At 40.1% G+C, this 22,130-nt stretch overlaps 1 protein-coding gene across 5 annotated transcripts in view; it reads left to right on the top strand.

Annotated features, from left to right (window-relative positions):
* KIF15 (kinesin family member 15) overlaps positions 1-22,130 on the top strand; it is a 79,515-nt gene that overhangs the window by 8,262 nt on the left and 49,123 nt on the right. For all 5 annotated transcript variants that reach the window (XR_005781479.1, XM_040445067.1, XM_040445068.1 and 2 more), the window contains exons 2-8: positions 555-597; positions 1,342-1,525; positions 3,793-3,869; positions 9,035-9,072; positions 11,294-11,391; positions 12,961-13,140; positions 20,692-20,901. Coding sequence is in view for 4 of the 5 variants with exons in the window: in XM_040445067.1 (XP_040301001.1) it covers positions 555-597; positions 1,342-1,525; positions 3,793-3,869; positions 9,035-9,072; positions 11,294-11,391; positions 12,961-13,140; positions 20,692-20,901 (830 nt within the window). In the remaining variant the exon portion in view is untranslated. The remainder of the gene's footprint in view (positions 1-554; positions 598-1,341; positions 1,526-3,792; positions 3,870-9,034; positions 9,073-11,293; positions 11,392-12,960; positions 13,141-20,691; positions 20,902-22,130) is intronic.

A 22,130-nucleotide genomic window follows, 5' to 3' on the forward strand; every position in this document is an offset into this window, starting at 1 on the left:
GAAGCAGCTCTAGTCTCTGAGCTGTCAGCGCAGAGCCCGATAAGGGGCTCAAACGCACAGACCGAGAGATCATGACCTGAGCCGAAGTTGGACGCTTAACCAACTGAGCTACCCACGTGCCCTTTAAGTGGCCAATTCTTGATTTCAGCTCAGGTCACGATTTTGGGGTTTGTAAGTTCGAGCCCTGTGCTGACAGCACAGAGTCTGCTTGGGATTCTCTCTCCCTCTTTCTTTGCACCTCCCCCACTCATGTGCACCCCCCTCAAAATAAATATTTTTTTAAAAGGATGGGATTTTACATTGCAATTTTTTGAAGTCTATTTATTTATTTTGGGGGAGAGAACGTGAGTGGGGGCAGGGAATGTGGACAGAGAGAGAGAATTCCAACCAGGGTCCATGCTCAGTGCCAAGCCCCATGCAGGGCTCAATCCTACGACCCTGGGATCATGACCTGAGCCAAAATCGAGAGTCCATCACCCAAACAACTGAGCCACCCAGGTGCCCCTGTATTGCAATTTTAAATGCCTGTAATAACTTCTTGTCTGTTTTTCTAGCTGAGTTACGCAATGTGACAAACTGTCAGTCTAACCAACCAAGGTAAGAAAAAAATCTTGTCACTGAGACCAAAAGAATTAGGGATGTAATATATTTTTTTTAAGTTTATTTTTTTATTTTTGAGAGAAGGTGGGGGGAGCATGTGAGAAGGGGAGGGGAGAAAGAGAGAGAGAGAGAGGGAGAGGGAGAGAGAGAGAATCCCAAGCAGGCTCTGTGCTGTCAGTGAGGAGCCTGATGTGGGGCTCCATCCCACGAACTGTGAGATCATAACCTGAGCCGAAATCAACAATCAGGCACTCGGGTACCCCACCCATGCGGATGTAGTATTCTTAGAACATTTAACAAAGTAAGGGATACTTGTTTCAGCATAAAGCTCAGTTCTTAGCTACCTGGAAATCTGGAAACATCACACTTCTTCCCCAACTCTCCCCCCATCCTCTTACCTTCCAGGCTAAAAGATGGAATCAGTAACATAATTCTCCCTTGGGGTGACTATTTTATTATGGCTGTTAAGAGGGAAATCAGAGACAAGCAATGCTTAGAGCTCCGTGGAATCAACTTCCTTTGAGTTGATTTCACGTAAAAGCTTGTGATGATGAGTATCGTGAAGCAAATCAGTAAAGGGTGTGAGTCACGTGCGACACTTCTAGAAGAGGTGAATGTAAGTGAGTAGGTTGGGGGCTTTGTTGGGGAATCTCAGTATGGAAACATTACAGGCAGTATGGGACTCAGATCCTTTTTTAGTTTTCTCCAGTAAACTTAGGCTGGTACATTTCTTGTCTTTAGTAATGAAGGTGATGCCATCAAAGTTTTTGTGCGAATCCGTCCACCTACAGAAGGTTCTGGATCAGCTGATGGAGAGCAAAACTTATGTTTGTCTGTGCTCTCCTCTACCACTCTCCGGCTGCACTCCAACCCTGAGCCCAAGACCTTCACATTTGATCATGTTGCAGACATGCACACCACTCAGGTAATGATAATTTTGGAAACTTCGCTTTCCTCTTGGATAAGACTCTATGATTTGTGAGGATTTCATTTCTGGTCTCTTTAGTTTGATAGATCTCAGATAAGGAAGCTCAAACATTAGATATTTTAGATGTAATCGATTTTAAAATATTTTAAATTTAATTTTATTAGTTTTTTTTTTCCTTCATCCAACTTTGTACCAGAATGATCAGCCTGCTTTACTTTTCTCTCACCATCCAGTGATGGGGGTTAGTGGAGGTGTATTTTTCAGAGCCACTTGGGTGATTGACAATAAGTATGGTTCAGCTTCCTAGTTTAGGGAGAGTATCTTAGTTGTGGCCGCTGTGACAGAAATCTCAAAAACAGGGGGGCTTAAACAGCAAACATTTATTTCTCACTGTTCTGGGGATGGGAATTCTAAGATCCAGGCCAGGAGATCTAGTGTCTGGTAAGGACCTGCTTGCTGGCTTTTAGACAGCTGCCTTTTCACTGTGGAGAGAGAGAAAAAGCAATTCTCTTGTGTCTCTTCTTAGAAGAGTACTACTCGCCTCACTAGTGCTCCACCCTCATGGTCTGATTACCTCCCCAAAGCCCCAAGTCCAAAAACCATGGCGCTGGGGATGAGGGTTTCAACACAGGAACTTTGGGGGAACTTTGGGGAAGACACGTTCAGTCCATAGCAGAGAGTAACAGGTTTAAGATTACTATGATGTCAGTAACTGGTTTTCTAATTCAGGACAGTTTAGTTAAGATCTAGTCAGCACCATCCATTAGAACTTTCCGTAATGAGGGAAATGTTCTATATCTGCACTGTCCATTACAGTAGCCCCTAGCCATATGTGGCTATTTAAGTTTGAATGTATTAAGATTGAATAAAATTTAAAATTTAGGGGGCGCCTGGTGGCTCAGTGGATTAGGCATCTAGCTCTTGATTTGGGTTCAGGTCATGATCTCACAGTTGGTGAGTTCGAGCCCTTCATGGGGCCCCATGCTGACAGTGCAGAACCTGCTTGGGATTCTCTCTCTCTCCTTCTCTCTCTCTCTCAAAATAAATAAATAAACTTAAAAAAATAAAAAATTTTTAAAAATTTATTTTCTCAGATATGCTAGTGCATGTGGCTGTTGAGCACTTAAAATGTGGCTAGTGCGTCTAAGGACTTGACTTTTAAGTTTTATTTAATTTTAATTAATTTGAATTTAATAGCCACATATGGCTAATGACTAGTGTATTAGACATCACAGATCTTGATTATTCCTTTATACACATGGATGTTTTTAGTGAGACATTTGGATCTTTGGATTTTTTTTCATCTAGGACATGGCTGGTCAATGGAAATATAAAGTTATCCACCTATATAATTTTAAATTTTCTAGTAGTCATGTTGAAAACAAGTAAAAAAACAGGCAGACTCACTCTTCCTTCCTTCCTTTCTTCCTCCCTCTCTCCCTTCCTCCCTCCTTCCTTCCTTTTGGAGGGACTGGGGGAGAGAGAGAATCTTAAGCAGGCTCTGTGCCCAGCATGGAGCCTGATGCAGGGCTCGATCTCACAACTGTGGGATCATGACCTGAGCTGAAATTAGGAGTTGGATGCTTAACTGGCTGAGCCGCCCAGGTGCCCCAGACTTAATTTTAATCCTAAATTTTATTTAACCCAGTATATCCAAAATATCTTTTCAACATGTTATCAATATAAAGCAAATTATTAATGAGGTATTTTCCGTTCTTTTTATTCATGCTCAGTCTTCTAAACCTGGTGTATATTTTATACTTATAATAAATCTCAAGTTGGAGTAGCCATGTTTCAGGTGCTCAATAGTTACATGTGGCTCATGGCTACTGTATTAGTGTAGGTTTAAGAATTCTTGCACTGTTGATAAGATTGCATCTACTTATGTGTGTAAAAATGAAAGCAAAAAATCAGGTATTGATTATTTAGTACAAACTTGTGGGAAAAGCACTGAAGAACACACAGGGCCATGTATCTGATGCTAATACCCATATGATATTTGTACGTAATGTGCCGACAAAATTCTGTATGGATTCTAGATGTGAGTTTTAAATCTAGCGTTGTATAGGGGGTTAGTAGACATAATTATGTTTAACGTTTTATCATCTTAGATGTTTTAGCTTTTTTTCAATACTGGATACAATTTTTATTTTATCACAAGTGTTGTAAAGTCTAAGCACACTGTTTTTATTGTTATGTTTTAGAATGTAATTTAGGAATTCATTTTTATGAAATGTTAACATATTTGGTGCTTACATTTGTAGGAATCCGTGTTCTCGACTGTGGCCAAGGGCATTGTGGAGTCTTGCATGAGCGGGTATAATGGCACCATCTTTGCATAGTAAGTTGCCGACTCTGTCCTTACACAAGGGTGCAGTAGTGAGCGCTTCTGTTCATTTCTTATGGCCACACCGTGAATTACCACAAACTTAGTGGCTTGAAACAACATAAATGTATTGTCTTTCAGTCCTGTAAGTCCAAGTCTGACATGAGTCTTGCTGTCTCACTAAAATAAATAAGCTAAAATAAATAAGTGTCCAGGGCTGTGTTCCTTTCTGGAGGCTCTAGGGAGAATTCCATTCATTTCCTTGCCTCTTCCAGCTTTTAGAGACCACTCATATTACTTGGCTCCAGGCCCCTTTATTTTCAAAGCCAGCAACATGTAACCTTCCAACTCTGCTTCCTTAGTCACATGTCCCTCTGACTACAGCTGGGACAGGTTCTCTAATTCATGTGATTAGATTGGACTCACCTGGATAATGAGGGTGGCGGGGGATTAAACGCTACCTTGTGGAGAAAAGAGTATTTATATTATTTGAAATTCTTTTCTGAGGAAGATTTGTCTCTTCTCCCCCATTTTTTAGATTATACTTTGGGTTATAATCCAATACCTTATTTTTATCTTGTTGCTCATGTTGTCCTAGATTGGCCATTGGGAGCTGTTTGAGGCTGGTTTCTGTGTCCTTTTGCTTGAGCACTTCCTTTATGACAATACAAGCTGTTCCTGGCTCATCTGTATTTTCCCTGTCCTAGGGCTAGAATCAGCCATTTCGACAAGGAGCCCTGGTTCCTTTTATTGGAGAATGGTATTCAGAAACTAGGATGTGGGCACTAGGTGTGTTTGTTGCTACTGGAGTGTCATTGCTTCTAGGCCTTCTCAGTAGACAGCTAGGTAATATATGTATACATACGTAGTCGTGTATGTGGACATTCCTGTAATTGTATCTGTATCTATCCGTTTGCATATATATATATTAAGTTAAACATGAGTTCATGCTTATGTCTCTGACTCTAATCCAGGAGGTTAGAATCCCTATGGGTTCATTCTAACCTTCCTTCTTTGTTTATCTGTAACTTCCCTTGCTGGCATTGAGAAACCTGGCTGCCACTTTCTATCATCCCTTTACTGATTCGTTCAGCCCCAGTATACATGTAAAGTACTTTCAGAATCGTTATCCTGTATCCCTGTGAGAAACAAATTTACACAGTACAATGTTTATGTACAGTTCAGTTTCTTTTTAAAAAAAAAATTTTTTTTTAGGTTTATTTATTTTGAGAGACAGCAGAGGAGGGGCAGAGAGAGAGGGAGAGAGAGAATCCCAGGCAGGCTCCGTGCTGTCAGTGTGGAGCCTGACGTGGGGCTCAAACTCACGAACTATGAGATCATGATCTGAGCCAAAACCACGAGTCGGATGCTTAACCGACTGAGCCACTCAGGCACCCCTCTTTTTTTTTTTTTAAAGCCTTAATAATTTCCAGTCAAAACCCCCTTTTCTAAAGTTACTTAGGTCAGCTCCTTTGCTGCCCACTGACTTTGGTGTAATGTCACACACTTGTGAGGTAGTTATGTGCATTCCATTCTGGGACCGCTGACATCCTAGTTGATGTGTTTTGCTTGTTTTTTAGTTTGCATGCTTTAAAGTTCACCCTTTGTGATATACAACTGTATCGTGTTTTGATAAATGTAGAGAGCCATGTATTTACTACCCCGGCACTGAAAATGACTGTTTCTGGGATGTCTGGGTGGCTCAGTCGATTAAGCGTCCGACTTCAGCTCATGTCATGATCTCGTGGTGATCTCACAGTTCATGGGTTCAAGCCTCGTGTCAGGCTCTGTACTGCTCAGAGCCTGCAGCCTGCTTCAGATTCTGTGTCTCCCTCTCTCTCTGCCCCTCCCCTGCTCACTCTGTCTGTCTCTCTCTCAAAAATAAACAAACATTAAAAAAATTAAAAAAAATTTTTTTTAAACATTTATTCATTTTTGAGAGACAGAGAGTAACAAAGCATGAGTGGGGAAGGGACAGAGAGAGAGAGGGAGAGAGAGGGAGATACAGAATCCGAAGCAGGCTCCAGGCTCTGAGCTGTCATCACAGAGCTTGATGTGGGGATTGAACCCATGGACTGCAAGATCATGACCTGAGCTGAAGTTGGATGCCCAACTGACTGAGCCACCCAGGTGCCCCCCCCGCCAATTTTGTTTGAAAAGGACCGTTTCTTCACCTTAAAAGTTTCCCCTGTTTGTCCCCCTTGTAGTCAGCCACTCCCCCTTCCCTCAACCCCTGACATCCAGGGTACACGAATACATTTTCTGTTCCTATAGTTCTGCCTTTTTCAGAGTGTCATATGAATGGAACCACACAATATGTAGCCTTTTGGATCTGGCTTCCTTCTTTTATTAAAAATGCCTATAGGATTTGCCTGTGTTGTTGCAGGCATAAATAACTTTTTTTTATTTCTCAGTAGTTTTTTTTTTACTGTATGGATTTGTCATCATTTGTTTATCCATTTCCCCGTGAAAGGATATCTTAGTTGCTTCCAGTTTTTAGTGATTATGAATATATTGCTACAAACATTTGAATGTTGGTTTTTGTGTGAACATAAGTTTTCAAATCATTTGAGTAAATACGTAGGCATGCAATTGCTGGGTCATATGGTAAGTCTATGATTAACCTTATGAGAAACTTGCCAAATTATTTTCTATATGTATATTTAAAGTGAGTCATGATCCTCAACTTTCTAAATTTTGGCAGCCTTAAAATATTGCTATAGATTTAATGTGGAATGTGAGATGGAGTCCAGAAGGCATTGTGACCTTGGCATTTGTACAAAGTGAATTTTAGTATCATTTCAGATTTATAGGATATATAGATTAATGGGCATATATTTGTAGTGTATTATTATTTTTAGCAGTAGGCTTTCAAATTGTATTTAGAACTAGAGCTTTTTAATAGAATGTAGTGAATTATTTGATACATTTGAGGGGTGGTTGGATGGCTTGGTTGAGCGTCCAACTTCAGCTCAGGTCATGGTCTCGCGGTTTGTGGGTTCGAGCCCCATGTCGGGCTCTGTGCTGACAGCTGAGAGCCTGGAGCCTGCTTCGGATTCTGCGTCTCCCTTTCTGTCTGCCCCTGCCCCTGCCCCACCCACACTCTTTTTCAAAAATAAATAAACATTAAAAAATTTTAAAAAATATATTTGGGCATCTAATGCTTTTTGTGCATGTGCCCTTGGTTTATAATTGTGTCAAAACACAAGAAAATAAAAAACACATTAAGAAGTATGAACTTTAGGCTCATATGCACATATATACTAACTTGAAAGTTTGCCTTTGCTTTTCATGCTTACTTTTCAGCTGTGTTCAGGAGAGCTGAGTGTTTTCTCTGGAGCAGTAAGGCAGAGGCCTATTTTCTCATTTGTCTTAAGAGAATATTTTTTTTTCCCCCACAGAGTATTTTGAGTGGTAAAGTTAAAAAATGAATTGGAAATAGAGCCACAATTGCCAGAGACTGTGTTATCTTTAGAACTGTTATCTTTAAATACCTTACAGTTCTACTAATTATGTTTAATTTGTGACATATTCATTAATAATTTAACCAAAATTTCTTTTGGTAGAAGGTAGAAATGAGAAACACTTGGAGAGAAATGAGTGAAAGTTGGATGCTTAACTGACAGCCACCCAGGTGCCCCCTGTTTTTTCTTTTTTTTAATCTTTTGGGGACATTTAACCAAAAAGTTGATTCAGATTTTTTCTTTAATATTTGGGCTGTGAATCCAAACTAAAGACATTTGACATCCTGATTGACATCTATCTTTAACATAAACGTTTTTAGTTTTAGTTTTTGTTACTCTTGTTTCTTGGGGTAACGGAGGAGACGTGACACTACGCACAAAAATCAGGCCTGTACCATAAGGGTTTTTGAAATTGCTTTGTTTTTAAATGAAGACATTTAAGTATCTTTAAAGGCATAATTTAGGAAAGGAATTGCTAAATTGTTAGAACAGAAAAAGTTGAAAACAAAATTCCAGTTGGTTCTGGTTAAATAAATGATACATTCATGGAATACAATGTAGGTATTAAAAATAATGAAGTAGATCTCTATTTACTACATAGAAAAATATCTGAGATAAAATTAAAGGACAAAACAGATCACAGAGCAGTATTTCAGTTTTGTAAATAAAAAGTAAATGAGGGGCGCCTAGGTGGCTCAGTCTGTTAAGTGTCTGACTCTTGACTTTGGCTCAGCTCATGATCCCAGGGTCATGGGTTTGAGCCCTGTGTTGGGCACCTTGCTGAGCATGGAGCCTGCTTGAGATTCTGTCTCTCTCTCTCTCTCTCTCTCTCTCCCCCCCCCCCTCCCCCCCCCCCCCCCTCCATCCTACCTCCCTAAAAAAAAAACAAAAAACAATTAAACAAAAACTCTGATGGCTATGTTTGTATAATCCTGAAGAATACCAGAAAATTAACAGTGTAGCTCTTGGTGGTAGAATAGGAGAGAAAAAAAATGAATCATTCACTTTTTACCTAATATAATTTTTTTAAAAAGTAAGCTCAGCACCTAATGTGGGGCTTAAACTTAACTACCCTGAGATCAAGAGTTGCATGCTCTACTGACTGAGCCAGCCAAGCGTCTCTACCTAATAAATTTAAAAAAAGGGGCGCCTGGGTGGCGCAGTCGGTTAAGCATCCGACTTCAGCCAGGTCACGGACTCACGGTCCGTGGGTTCGAGCGCCGCGTCGGGCTCTGGGCTGATGGCTCAGAGCCTGGAGCCTGTTTCCGATTCTGTGTCTCCCTCTCTTTCTGCCCCTCCCCCATTCATGCTCTGTCTCTCTCTGTCCCAAAAATAAATAAACGTTGAAAAAAAAATTTTTAAAAAGAAGGAAAATAAGATCTTTGTGGGGAAAATTTTTTTAATGTTTATTTATTTATTTTGAGAGAGAGAGAGAGAGAGAGAGCATGCGCGCACACGCATGGGAGAGGGGCAGAGAAGGAGGATCCCAAGCAGTCTTCACGATGTCAGGGCAGAGCCCCATGCGGAGCTGTATCCAGCAAACCATGAGATCATGACCTGAGCCGAAATCAAGAGTCAGACGCTCAATCAACTGAGCCACCCAGTCACCCGATGTTTGTGGAGAAAATTGATCTATTGGTAGACCTTATTAAAGTAGGAGGGTAGTCTTTTAAGTTTTGTGTGGAAAAATAACATATAAAACATTTGTTTTTACAGTGGACAGACTGGCTCAGGGAAAACATTTACGATGATGGGTAAGTGAATTAAAATTTATTATTTGCTGGCTTAATCTACTCTGCAATGACAGCACCTAGGCACCAAGTACATTTTTGGGGAAGTCATGCTTTCTATATACTATGTTGACCTCATAAAATTAGAGATATTTCCCAGGCTTATGTCAAATTGGGAGTTCCATGATAACAAAGTCCATGTTTGCAGCTGTGTTCCGTCTGTGCTTAGCACAGAGTAGGTGCTTAATAAACAGTTTTTGAATTGGGTTTAATGACTTTTTATATACTTATAAATCTGTAAAATTACCACCCAGACCAAGACTCCTAATCAGTCACTACTTTACCCCCTTCCCCTGAAGTATCTATAACTCTGACTTCTATCATCATTAGTTTTGCTTGTTTTTAAACATCTACAGATGAGAGTACTGTATGCGCTCTTTTGTGTCTGGCGTCTTCCTCTCAGCATTAAGTTTCTAAGAGTCGCTCATGTTGTTGCATGTAGTGCTAGTTTGTTCCATTGCTGTATCCCGTTCCTGTATCCCGTTCCTGTATAATGTGTTATTGTATGAATATGCCACATTTTCCATTTTACTGTTGATAGACATTTGGATTGTCTCCAGTTTTAGACCATATGAATAATGCTGCTATGCCACTTTATCTTGTATGTGTCTTTTCAAGTTCATTTCTGTTGGGTACATCTCTAGGAGTGGAATTGCTGGATCATAGTTACGTGTGTATCAGCTTTAGTATTTATATGGCCCTGATAGATATGGAAATTCTAGGGCCTCCACGTCCTTGTCTATACTTGGTATTGTCAGTTTTTAAAGTTTTAGCCTTTCTGGAGTATGTGTAGTATTATCTCATTGTGTTTTTGTTTGCAATTCCCTGATGTCTGTTGACAACTGAGCATCTTTCATATGTTTATTGGACATATGAATATCCTTTCTGTAAAATGCCCCTTCGAGCTTTTTTCCCATTTAAAAAATTGGCTTATCTCTTTCCTACTCATTTGTGGGGATTTTTGTAAAATAGGTTAGCCCTTTGTGTACAACATAACAGATTTTTCTTTAGTTTTTTCATTTGTCTTTTGATTTAAGGTTTTTCCCTCTGCCAAAGTTTTTAATTTTTTTTTTGGTGGTTGAATTTTGGTGGTTGTTGTTTTTTAATGGTTTCTGAATTGTGAGTTACAGTAAGAAAGAGAATTACGGAGTGAAATGAGAAGGAACCACAGACTCTCTGGGAGAAGAATCTTCCAGGCTGTAGGCTCTGAGTTGGGAACTTGCTCAAGAGTGTTCAAACATCAAGAAGACCCATGGGCTAGAGGGGAGTTTTCCAGACCAAGGGGTTGTAGGGAGGGACGTTGGAGTTATGCTCTGAGGCCAGCTCATGTGGGACCTGGCTGGGATTTTGTATTTTGTGAGTGCGATGTGAAGTCATTGGAGGTTTTTTGTTTTGTTTTGTTTTTTAAAGAACTACATGATATGATACATAATTAAAAGGGTTACTCAGGCAGCTGAATGGAATAGTCTGGGAGGGGGTGAGTAGAAGCAGGATGAGGAGCTAAGGCATAGATGAGGCAGGAGATGATGAAGGTAACCATAAAGAATATGTTGAATATGGGGCGCCTGGGTGGCGCAGTCGGTTAAGCGTCCGACTTCAGCCAGGTCACGATCTCGTGGTCCGTGAGTTCGAGCCCCGCGTCAGGCTCTGGGCTGATGGCTCAGAGCCTGGAGCCTGTTTCCGATTCTGTGTCTCCCTCTCTCTCTGCCCCTCCCCCATTCATGCTCTGTCTCTCTCTGTCGCAAAAATAAATAAACGTTGAAAAAAAAAATGTTGAATATCTTTGTATATTATTTAACAGGAAAATGTTATGAAATTATCTGCATACTCATATTCTTTGTCCTCTTTGTTTATTTACTTTACGCAGTTCTGAGATTTATTTATTTATTTATTTATTTATTTATTTATTTATTTATTTATTTTAGGTACAGTTTACAAGGGTCATTTATAATATTCTAGGTGTAGCCAGCATTAGTGGCTGTTGAGGGCCCTTCCTTCAGTCCCGTTGATGGGCAAGGTCTGTTTTTTCTCTCAGACTAAAACTTGTTCAGGGGCACAAATAAGAAACTGATTGTACAATGTCATCTTATTTCTGAATAAATTTCCTTTCAATATTGCCATTTTGAAGGACTCTTGTTATAAAGATAATGAATATATATATATGTTTTTATACATTTTTCTTCAGGACCATCTGAATCTGATCATTTTTCTCATAACCTGAGAGGAGTAATCCCACGAAGTTTTGAATATTTGTTTTCCTTGATTGATCGTGAAAAAGAGAAGGTAAAACTTGCTATGAAAATAAAGTGGTTCTATGAAATACCTAGTTTTGAGCAGTTAGCTGCTAGTAGTTAGCTCATAACACATGGAGGGTCAGTCCTAAGTGGTACTCTGCAATGTGGATAGCCTGGTGTGGCATGAAAAAAAAAAAAAAAACAACCTCTCAGTTCTTAAGAAAAAACGAAGGATTCTGAGTTGTTAATTTTCTTTTTCTTTCTTTTTTTTTTAACTTTTTTTTTTTTATTTTATTTTTGAGACAGAGAGAGACAGAGCATGAACGGGGGAGGGGCAGAGAGAGAGGGAGACACAGAATCGGAAGCAGGTTCCAGGCTCTGAGCCATCAGCCCAGAGCCCGACGTGGGGCTCGAACTCACGGACTGCGAGATTGTGACCTGAGCTGAAGTCGGCCACTTAACCGACTGAGCCACCCAGGCGCCCCTGAGTTATTAATTTTCTAAAAATTTTTTGTTTCTAAAATTTTTATAATCTACAAACTCAGATTAAAAGATAAAAGAATGTGTGCTTCTTAGGCTCTCAGATTTTGCAAGAGAGAAAGTATAAAGAGAATTTTAACTAAGGAAAACAGATTCATTAAGCCCCATCACCTACTGCTCATAGGCTCACACTTGACTGCAGGTGTCCCTAGTTCCTCAGGATGTCCAGGAGTGCTGGAACCATCCTTGCCTCCTTTGCAGCACCTTCTACCACCTGAGGATCATTTGATGGTTTCATATGCAGTGTGACCCCATCACCCTGGTGATGTGGGCTTCTCTGTTCCATTGACTGCCAAGTTGGGCCTTTCTCATGATTGTGCTTCTTTCGCTTGGTAGATTCCAGGCTTAAGAGCCATTAGTGTTGCATGTTCCAGTCTGTGTGTACCAAGGAGACTGACACATAACACTGACTTATTATTACTACCCTGTGCAGAAACTGTTCCTAACAATTGCAGTTAGACACGCACCTTGGGTGCCAGTGACGTAGGTTTAGCGCCATGTGTTTCTGTGGCTAAAAATCCTATAGAGAGGCTTTTGAGACAAATTATTTTCAGTCTTTAAAGAACATAACACTTGCTTCAGGTAAAACTTGATGAGCAAGTCCAGTATGTGACAGATAAAAATGGAATTGTTCTTCTCATCACAAGGAAAAAAATATGTAACTGTGTATGGTGATGGATGTTAACCAGACTTACTGTGGTGATTATTTCTCAATATATATAAATATTGAATCATTATGTTATACACCTGAAACTAATATGATGGTGTATGTCAGTTTCACCTCAGTTTAAGAAGGTGGAATTGCCCATCTGAACCGCCTAAGTTCCATCTCTTTGTCTTGCTTATGAGTCACCTCTGGAGACCTAGGCCTCCTGGGATCACAGTTTGATGCTGCCTTAAGATGTAATGATGTGTCAAAACTAGTTATCTGGACTTTTACTTGGCTTTTAGGGATCTTGTATTGTGTAAAGGACAACATGGTAGGAAATGCATGCCTTGTGAAGCAAGTGAAAGGGTAGCACTCATGAGAGGGAGGACTCATGCAAAGAATGTATCTCAGTGAGGCTTCTCTTTCCAGGCTGGAGCTGGAAAGAGTTTCCTTTGCAAGTGTTCCTTTATTGAGATCTACAACGAGCAGATCTATGACCTACTGGACTCTGCATCAGCCGGACTGTACTTAAGGGAGCATATCAAGAAGGGAGTCTTCGTTGTTGGTGCAGTGGAACAGGTGGTGACCTCAGCGGCTGAAGCCTATCAGGTACGCTCCCTTCAGCAGCTTGATCCTTAGGCAATGTAACGTGTTGCGAAAGCACCTTGATCTCAAAAAAAAGCAAGAATTGAGCTACTAAAAATAATTTTGTAAAGGCATGACACAGAAGGTTCATGAGGAGAAAAAAGAATATGACTGTTTTATATAGCTCTCCCCCGTAGTTAAAATAGAACTTTGAGCCTCTTGGTTTTGCATTATTTAGGTGCCATTCATTCCGGTCAGGCGCCCTGTAGGCCACGGGGGGACATTGTTAACGTCTGTATCTCTTTAGTGATTCTTCCTGGAAGCTGTGCTTTTGAGGAGCTTCTGGGATTGCTACTTTTTAAACCAGCTGGCTGTTCTCTTCCCTTTATTTTCTACCCTTGTTTACTTGTTAGGTGTCGAAAGCCAATCTCTTTTGAGCACTCGCCTCAGGACAAACAAACCTCTTGATGGGAATTTGCAAAATACTCGCATTTTTTGGGGTCTGACCTGGCCAGTTGATTTTAAACAAATTTTTATTGTGTGATATTTGATACATACAAAATACTGGCACATGCATATAAGTTACTAAGCTTAATGTCAAAATGAACTTGGAGGACCTTAGACCATCAAGACCCAGATATCACCAACACTATCCTGTCAACCTATATGCCTCTCCTGCCTCATGTACCTGGCTCCTCCCTAAACATGAGCACTATGCTGAATGTCATGATCGTTTCCTTGTACTTTTAAATCATAAATGTGTGTATTTCTGAAAAGGTTGGTTTTGCCTACTTTGGACTTTTAATAAATTGTGCATATTTAGCCTTCTGTAGCTTTTTAAAATCAATGATGTCTGTGAAATTTATCCACGTTGCATTTCACTTATTTTCACTGCTGTATATAATCCATTTTATGAATATCTGTGTGTGTATAAAAATCATAGTTCGGGGCACCTGAATGGCTCAGTTGGTTAAGTGTCCGGCTTCAGTTCAGGTCATGATCTTGTGGTTCTTGGGTTTGAGCCCCACGTTGGGCTCTGTGCTGACACCTGGGAGCCTGGAGCCTGCTTCGGGTTCTGTGTCTCCCTCTCTCTCTGCCCCTTGCCTGCTCACACTGTCTTTATCTGTCTCTCAAAAATGAATAAACGTTAAACAAAATTAAAAAAGTTATAGTTCAATAATCTTCCATCACGGGGCACCTGGGTGGCTCAGTCGATTGGGCGGCCGACTTCGGCTCAGGTCATGATTTCGCGGTCCGTGAGTTCGAGCCCCACGTCGGGCTCTGTGCAGCTCAGAGTCTGGAGCCTGTTTCAGATTCTGTGTCTCCCTCTCTTTGACCCTCCCCTGTTCATGCTCTGTCTCTCCCTGTCTCAAAAATAAATAAAACGTTTAAAAAGAAAAATTAAAAAAAAAATCTTCCATCTTCAGCAAGCCTCCTGATTTAAACTTTTTTTTTTTTTTTTTAAGATTCTGTTTGTTTATTCATTACTTATTGAGAGAGGGAGAGCATGTACAGCGGGAAAGAGGCAGAGGGAGGGGCAGATAGAGAATCTTAAGCAGGCTCTACACCCAGTGCAGAGCCTGACACGGGGCTCAATCTCACGACCCTGAGATCATGACTTGAGCCAAAATCAAGAGTCAGACATTTAACCGACTGAAGCCACCCAGGTGCCCCATGATTCAAACATTTTACACTGTGACTCTCATAGTAAGAAATAGGTTTTACATGTGACCCAGTGTGTGTGTGTTTATGTGTGTACATATATGTATATATACCCCCCAAAATTTTGATTGTAATTACATTGCAGTTATAGACCAGTTTGGAGGGATTGGCATCTTTACAATATTGAATCCATACATGAACATGATATATCTCTTCATTTATTTAGGTCTTTAATGTCTTGGCAATATAATATGTTTCACCTAAAAAATAATTATGTAAGCTAATTATTAACTTTTTTCCAATATACCTTATATTTTTTGTTGCTCTTATAGAAGGTAATCTGTTTTTTAAATTGCACTTTATAAGGCACCTGGGTGGCTCAGTCAGTTAAGCATTCGACTCTTGATCTCAGTTCAGATCTTGATCTCAGGATCGTGAGTTCAAGCCTTGCATTGGACTCCATGCTGGGAGTAAAGCCTACTTTTAAAAAAAAATTACATTTTGCTTCATGTGTATAGAAATGCAGTTAATTTTTATAGAACGCTTTTATAATCCACCTTGCTGCCTTACAGAGATGAAGAGTGTGTGTTAAATTTGTTAGGTGCTTTTCCTGCTTCTATTGAGATGATCTTGTTAACATTTGCTAACATTTAACATGTTAACATGATAGAATATTGGGTTACATTTGTTAGTATTTTGTGTAGGATTTTCCCTCAGTGTTGAGATCAACCTGTGATTTTCCATTTTCCTAACTTTTTTTCGTTTGTTTTATTATCACCTTTGTCTTTTTTTTGGAAGTTTGTATGATTGGAAAGAAAAATCATTTGTTTCCCAAAATCATCTGGGCCTTATGTTCTGAGGAAGATTTTTAGCTACCAATGAAAATTCTGTAATAGAGCTTTTCAGTTTTACCTCTTCTTGGGTCAGAAGTTCAGGGACGCTTTTTATTCCTAGAAAATTTCAGTCTCCTCTCAGTTTTTAAATATATTGACAAAAAGTTTTTTCCAGTATTCTCATCTTTAAAATCTTTGCTGTAACTACAATTTTGTTTTCTTTTTTTAAAAGTTTTTTTTAGGGGTGCCTGGGTGGCACAGTCGGTTAAGCGTCCGACTTCAGCCAGGTCACGATCTCGCGGTCCGTGGGTTCGAGCCCCGCGTCAGGCTCTGGGCTGATGGCTCAGAGCCTGGAGCCTGTTTCCCATTCTGTGTCTCCCTCTCTCTCTGCCCCTCCCCCGTTCATGCTAATGAACGTAAATGAACATAAATAAAAAAAGTTGAAAAAAAAATTAAAAAAAAAAATTAAAAAAAATAAAAAAAAAAGTTTTTTTAAAATGTTTATTTATTTATTTTGAGAGAGAGAAAGAGAGAGAGCACAAGCAGGGGAGGGGCAGAGAGGGAAAGAGAGAATCCCAAGCAGTCTCCACGCTCCCAGCCCAGAGCCTGATGCGGGGCTCAAACTCACAAACCATGAAATCACGACCTGAGCGGAAACCAAGAGTTGGATGCATAACTGATTGAGCCACCCAGGTGCCCCCTATTTTGTTTTTTTTTTTTTTTTGCATAGTTGATTTTGCTTATATGGCTTGCATTTTTTTCTTTCTCATCCTGCTTTTGTTCCAACTTCTTAAGCTGGATGCATAGCTTATCTGGCCTTTCTTTTGTGACGTAAGTATTTAATGCTCTAAGTTTACTTCTTATTGTTTAAATTTCACACAAGTTTTAATATCTTTTTTTTCTGAGAGAGAAAGCGCATGTGCATGCGATCTGGGGAGACGGATAGGGATAGGGGCAGAGAGAGAGAGAGAGAGAGAGAGAGAAAGAAAATCCCAAGCAGGCCCATGCCCAGCACGGAGCCAACATGGGGCTTGTTCTCACGAACTGTGAGATCACGACTTGAGCTGAAATCAAGAGTTGGATGCTTAACCGACTGAGCCACCCAGGTGCCCGTCAGATCACATTTCTCAGTGATTCATGGGTCAAAATGAAATTATAATGGAACAATTCTTAGATCCACAGGACAATTAAGATATTAAAATTTGGTACACCTGGGTGGCTCAGTTAAGCATCCCATTCTTTGTTTTTTTTTAACATTTTCATAACATTTAATAGAAACTGTATACAATAATTTCTTTATTGTATCTCACATAAGATAGCCACTACAGAAATTTACATAGGTTAGAAGCAAGATGGATGGTTAAGGAGGGCCCAGTCCTGTGGGGTATGCTCAGAGGTTATAGGTCAGAGTTCATTGGGGGAGAGAGGGAGGTTCAGATTACCCAGTCAGGTGAGAGGTGAAGAAAGGCTAAAACACAGGCCATTAGATAGAGATAATCAAACACTGGGTTTCATCAGTATCCCAAGGGTACACATCTCCTACCCAAACACCTATGTGGATTTGTTCCAAGCCTTGGGAATTCCCATTACAAAGATGTCTCTCCCCTCAGACACGGTCCCAAATACTCTCTCAATCCCAGCAGCTCTGACAGGAATCACCTATCTCTCTTCGTTAAGCATCTGATTCTTGATTTCGGCTCATGTCATGATCTCACAGTTCATGGGATCAAGCCCCACGTTGGGCTCTGTGCTGACAGGGTGAGCCTGCTTGGAATGTGCTTTCTCTCCCTGTCTGTCAAAATAAATAAACTTAAAAGAAATGTGATTTGAAATTACAAATTTATGATAATTTAAAATTTATTTCTCATGTTAATTCTTAATTGCAATGTGATCAGAGAAGGTGGTCTTCTGTGATGCTTGGTCTTTGAGATTTATTGAGAAACGACTTATGAATTAATACAGTGGACAGTTTTATAAATGTATTCATGAGAAGAATATCCTTGAATACAAGGATTTATACTGTATTTTTACTCAGATTTTTTTCTGTATAATCTGTCAGTACTTGAAGGAGATGTATTAATCTCCAGCTAAGGTGTTGGTTGTAATGATTTCATCTTGATTGTTTTTATCACATATATATATACATAAAGAGAATGTTTTATTAGATGCATATGTAAGCAGTAGAGTTAGTATAACTTCCTTTTATTTAAATCTATATTTTTTTGACCCTGTATCCCTATATGTTCATATTAACACTTTTTGCTTTAAAAATCTCTTTTGTCTGATATTCAGGTACCTCTCATTGTTTTGATTAGAATTTTCTTGGTATAGGGGCACCGGGGTGGGTCAGTTGGTTAAGTGGCCAACCTCAGCTCGGGTCATGATCTCACGGATCGTGGGTTTGAGCCCATGTCGGGCTCTGCGCTGACAGCTCAGAGTCTGGAGCCTGCTTCAGATTCTGTGTCTCCCTCTCTCTGTCTCTCCCCTGCTTATGCTCTGTCTCTGTCTCTCAAAAGTGGAAAAACAATTAAAAAAAAAAAAAAAAAGAATTTGCCTGGTATATGTTTTGCCATCAATCTCTCTGTGTTAATGTTTTAGGTGTTTCTTGTAAACCACATAACTGTATTTTCCTTTTTAAAAAAACATTCTTTTTTTTCTTGATTATTTTAAGTTTATCCATTTATATATTTTTATTTTTAAAATGTTTTTATTTATTTTTGAGAGAGAGAAAGAGAAAGCAAGCGCGCGGGAGGGGCAGATAGGGAGGGAGACACAGAATCTGAAGCAGGCTCCGGGCTCTGAGCGGTCAGCACAGAGCCTGACATGGGGCTCGAACTCACTAACCATGAGATCATTGACCTGAGCCGAAGTCGGATGCTTAACCGACTGAGCCACCCAGGTGGCCCCCGGTTTATCCATTTACTTTGGAGAACAAGCAGGGGAGAGGCAAAGAGAGGGAGAGAGAATCCCAAGCAGGATCTGCACTGTTAGCATCTAGCCCGATGTGGGGCTTGAACCCATGAACCACAAGATCCTGACCTGAGCCAAAACCAAGAATCAGATGCTGCAGTTTTGAAGAGCATTTTAGGTGCCCCCAGGTGACCCCAAGACTGCAGTTTTGAAGAGCATGTTAGGTTCACAGCAAAAGTAAGGGGAAGGTAGAGTGATTTCCCATATACCCTTCTGTCCCCACAAATGCATAGTAACCTCCCCTATTATAAACATTCCTCACCAGAGTGGTACATTTTTTACATTTGATAAACCTATATCGACATGATCATCATCACCCAAAGCCTATGATTTACGTTAGAGTTCACCCTTAGTATTGTACATTCTATGAGTTGCCTTTTTTTTTTTTGATCCATTATATAGCACTGTTTGTTGAAAACAATTTTTTTTCCCGTTGAATTGCCTTTGCACCTTTGATGAAAATCAGTGATTTATATGTGTATGGATTTATATCTGTATTGTTTAATTGATTTAGGTATCTCTTCTTGCCAGTATAAAACTTTCTTGATTCTGGTAGCTTCTTATTGCTGAATAGTTAAGTCTTGAAATCAAGTAGAGTAAATCTTCCAGCTTTTTTTTTTTTTTAAACAATTATTTTGGTCATTCTTGGTCCTTTGCAATTTCATACCTATAGAATTGACTTGTCAGTTTGTGCACAAAACGCTGCTAGGATTTTGAGTGGGATTGTGTTAGATCTGTTGATTACATTTGGGAGAAGTAACCTCTTGACACTATTAAGTCTTCCAGTCCATGAACATTCACCAAGTAGTTTTTGGTTTTGTTTTTGATTTTTGTTTGTATTTGGTTTTTATATAAGGATTTATTTACTAAAAATTTTTTTTTTAATTTAATCTCTACACCCAATGTGTGGCTTGAACTCATGACCCGAAGATCAAAACTTGCACGTTCTTCTGACTAAACCAGCCAGTTGCCCGTTATATGAGGATTTAAAGAAACACAGTTGTGTTTGCTTTTTCTCCATATGTTGCACAAATGATAGCATATTGTGCTGCCTTTGTACCTTGCTTGTTTAAGACAATAGTATTTTAGAATTTGTCCCATGTTTCAGGATCTGTGTCTCTCTCTTTCCAGCTCTATGAAGAATGTATTATGACTTACCTAATATTTAATATACAGTATTTAGTGTTATGAAAAATAAGCATAAAGTACTATCCAAAAAATGTAAAAGAAACCAATAGCTTCAATTTTATGCTTTGCCTGGTTAATAGGATTCTAATAGCTCCATTTATTGAGTGTATGTGCCAAGCACTGTGCTAACTTGTTTTGTGTCTGTTATTTCGTTTAAATTTTTTAATCTACGTTTTGATGTAAGATGCTAATTCGCCCATTTTATCCTATACATATTATTTCCATGCTACTCAAAAACGTAGCTCTCAGACTGTTAACATTGCCTGGGTTGCTTGTTACAAATGCAGAATGTCAGGCCTTGCCTTCACACCTACTGATCAGAATGTGAATTTTATCAAGATCCCAAGGTGATTAGTGTGCACATTCATTTCCGTTGGTGATGTTCTGCCTTGTGGGGTAGGTGCCCATGTTCCCATTTTACAAATACAGGACTGAGCCTTGAAGAGGTTCACCTGGCCCAGACCTTACACCTAGTAAATAGTGGAACCAGGGCTTGACTTCATGTCCATCTGATTCCAAAGCCTGCAGTTTGGACTTTCATGCATCCTCTTTGCCTTTAGGGATCAGGGAGGTCTTTATAGACCAAAAGAGCCGACAAAATGTTGGTCTTGAAGGTAATTTTGAGATTTATTTTGTCTAACTTTCTCATTATCTAGGCAAAAGGGTTGAGAGAGATTTTATGATTTGCATTAAGTTAATACAAATCGAGAACAGCAAAACTAGTTCTGGATCCTCAGCCTGCTGATTTCCTATTTGTTCTCTTTCCGTAACATGGAGAGGGAACCAGAAAGGGGAGAGTAACTTGAGTGTGTTCCTCAGTGGACCAATATTTCTTCTCGTTGTCCTTTACAAAATTTCATACTAAGGATAGTGGCTGTTGTGTCACTTGGAAGTTGTGACAATATATTTCCCTGTTACCTAGGTGCTGTCTGGAGGGTGGAGAAACAGACGTGTGGCATCAACATCAATGAACAGAGAATCTTCTCGGTCTCATGCAGTGTTTACAATTACAATAGAGTCAATGGAGAAAAGCAATGAGACTGTGAATATACGGACCTCTCTACTCAATCTGGTGGACTTAGCAGGATCTGAAAGGCAAAAAGACACCCATGCAGAAGGGATGAGGTTGAAGGTAAGAATGGAATTCTGGTCTTCAACTCAACTTGTGTGTGAATTAATTATTAAAAGTCAATACCAAGGTAAGTGTGTGAAGGTTACAAAGGAATGAGATATTGCTCTCATTCTAAAGGTGCAGAAATTTTTGTTGTGGTGTAGGGACATTAAACATACGTAGGATAAGACAAGTCTGTAGCCAGAGCATCTGAATTCATACCAGAAGGGATGCTAGTACAAATATCAGCTGGGGTCAGAGGAAGAAGGGACTGGACCGCTTGAGGGAAGTATGGAAAAGAAGTAGTTCTTGAGTGGATTCTCCAAGGGGGCAGGATTTGGACTGGGAGAGAGGAACAGGGAATACATGCCCAGCTGGGGCACATCTCAAGGGTGATTGTGGATGCAGAGTGAGTATGGCTTTCAGCACTTCAGCATGGATCAGTGAACGGGTTGGTTTTGAGGTGCAAGCAGACCCAGGCCACTGAGGGCCAGGAGTGGCAGGCCAGGTTTGTGCTCAACTCTCCAAACGTTGGGAAACACTGAAAAGTTTTGAGCGATTTCAAAAGCCTGTTTATTTATTTATTTATTTTTATTATTATTATTTTTAAAAAGTTTTTTTAACATTTATTTATTTTTGAGACAGAGAGAGACAGAGCATGAACGGGGGAGGGGCAGAGAGAGAGGGAGACACAGAATCCGAAACAGGCTCCAGGCTCTGAGCGGTCAGCACAGAGCCCGATGCGGGGCTCGAACTCACAGACCGCGAGATCACGACCTGAGCTGAAGTCGGACGCTTTACCGACTGCGCCACCCAGGCGCCCCTCAAAAGCCTGTTTAATAAAAGGTGCGCCATCTGGCTCACCACTGCCAGGTTCACACAGGGAGAGCCTAGAGAGAAAGGAGGGTAGCTGTGCTGGTTAATATTTCAGGGGGAGGGCAAGGACCTCGTCCTAGGCTAAGGGATTGGCAGTGGGACCTCAGGTTTTCTGAATATGTATTGCTGATGTGTATACGTGTATCGTGATCTGCATTGTCAGTAAAACGTGTGGATACTATAGTTGAGGGTGTATGATGGCCAGTTGGAAATGGTGGAAGACAGTCTACTTTTTTTTTTAATTTGTATTTATTTTGAGAGAGAGCATGGATGCAAGAAAAAGAGAGAATCCTAAGCACGCTCCATGCTGTCAGTGTAGAGCCCTGTGTGGGGCTCGAACTCACGAACTACGAGATCATGACCTGAACCAAAAT

The sequence above is a fragment of the Herpailurus yagouaroundi genome, unplaced genomic scaffold, assembly GCF_014898765.1.
Source record: "Herpailurus yagouaroundi ecotype Mexico unplaced genomic scaffold, PumYag 193, whole genome shotgun sequence".
NCBI lineage: Eukaryota > Metazoa > Chordata > Mammalia > Carnivora > Felidae > Herpailurus > Herpailurus yagouaroundi.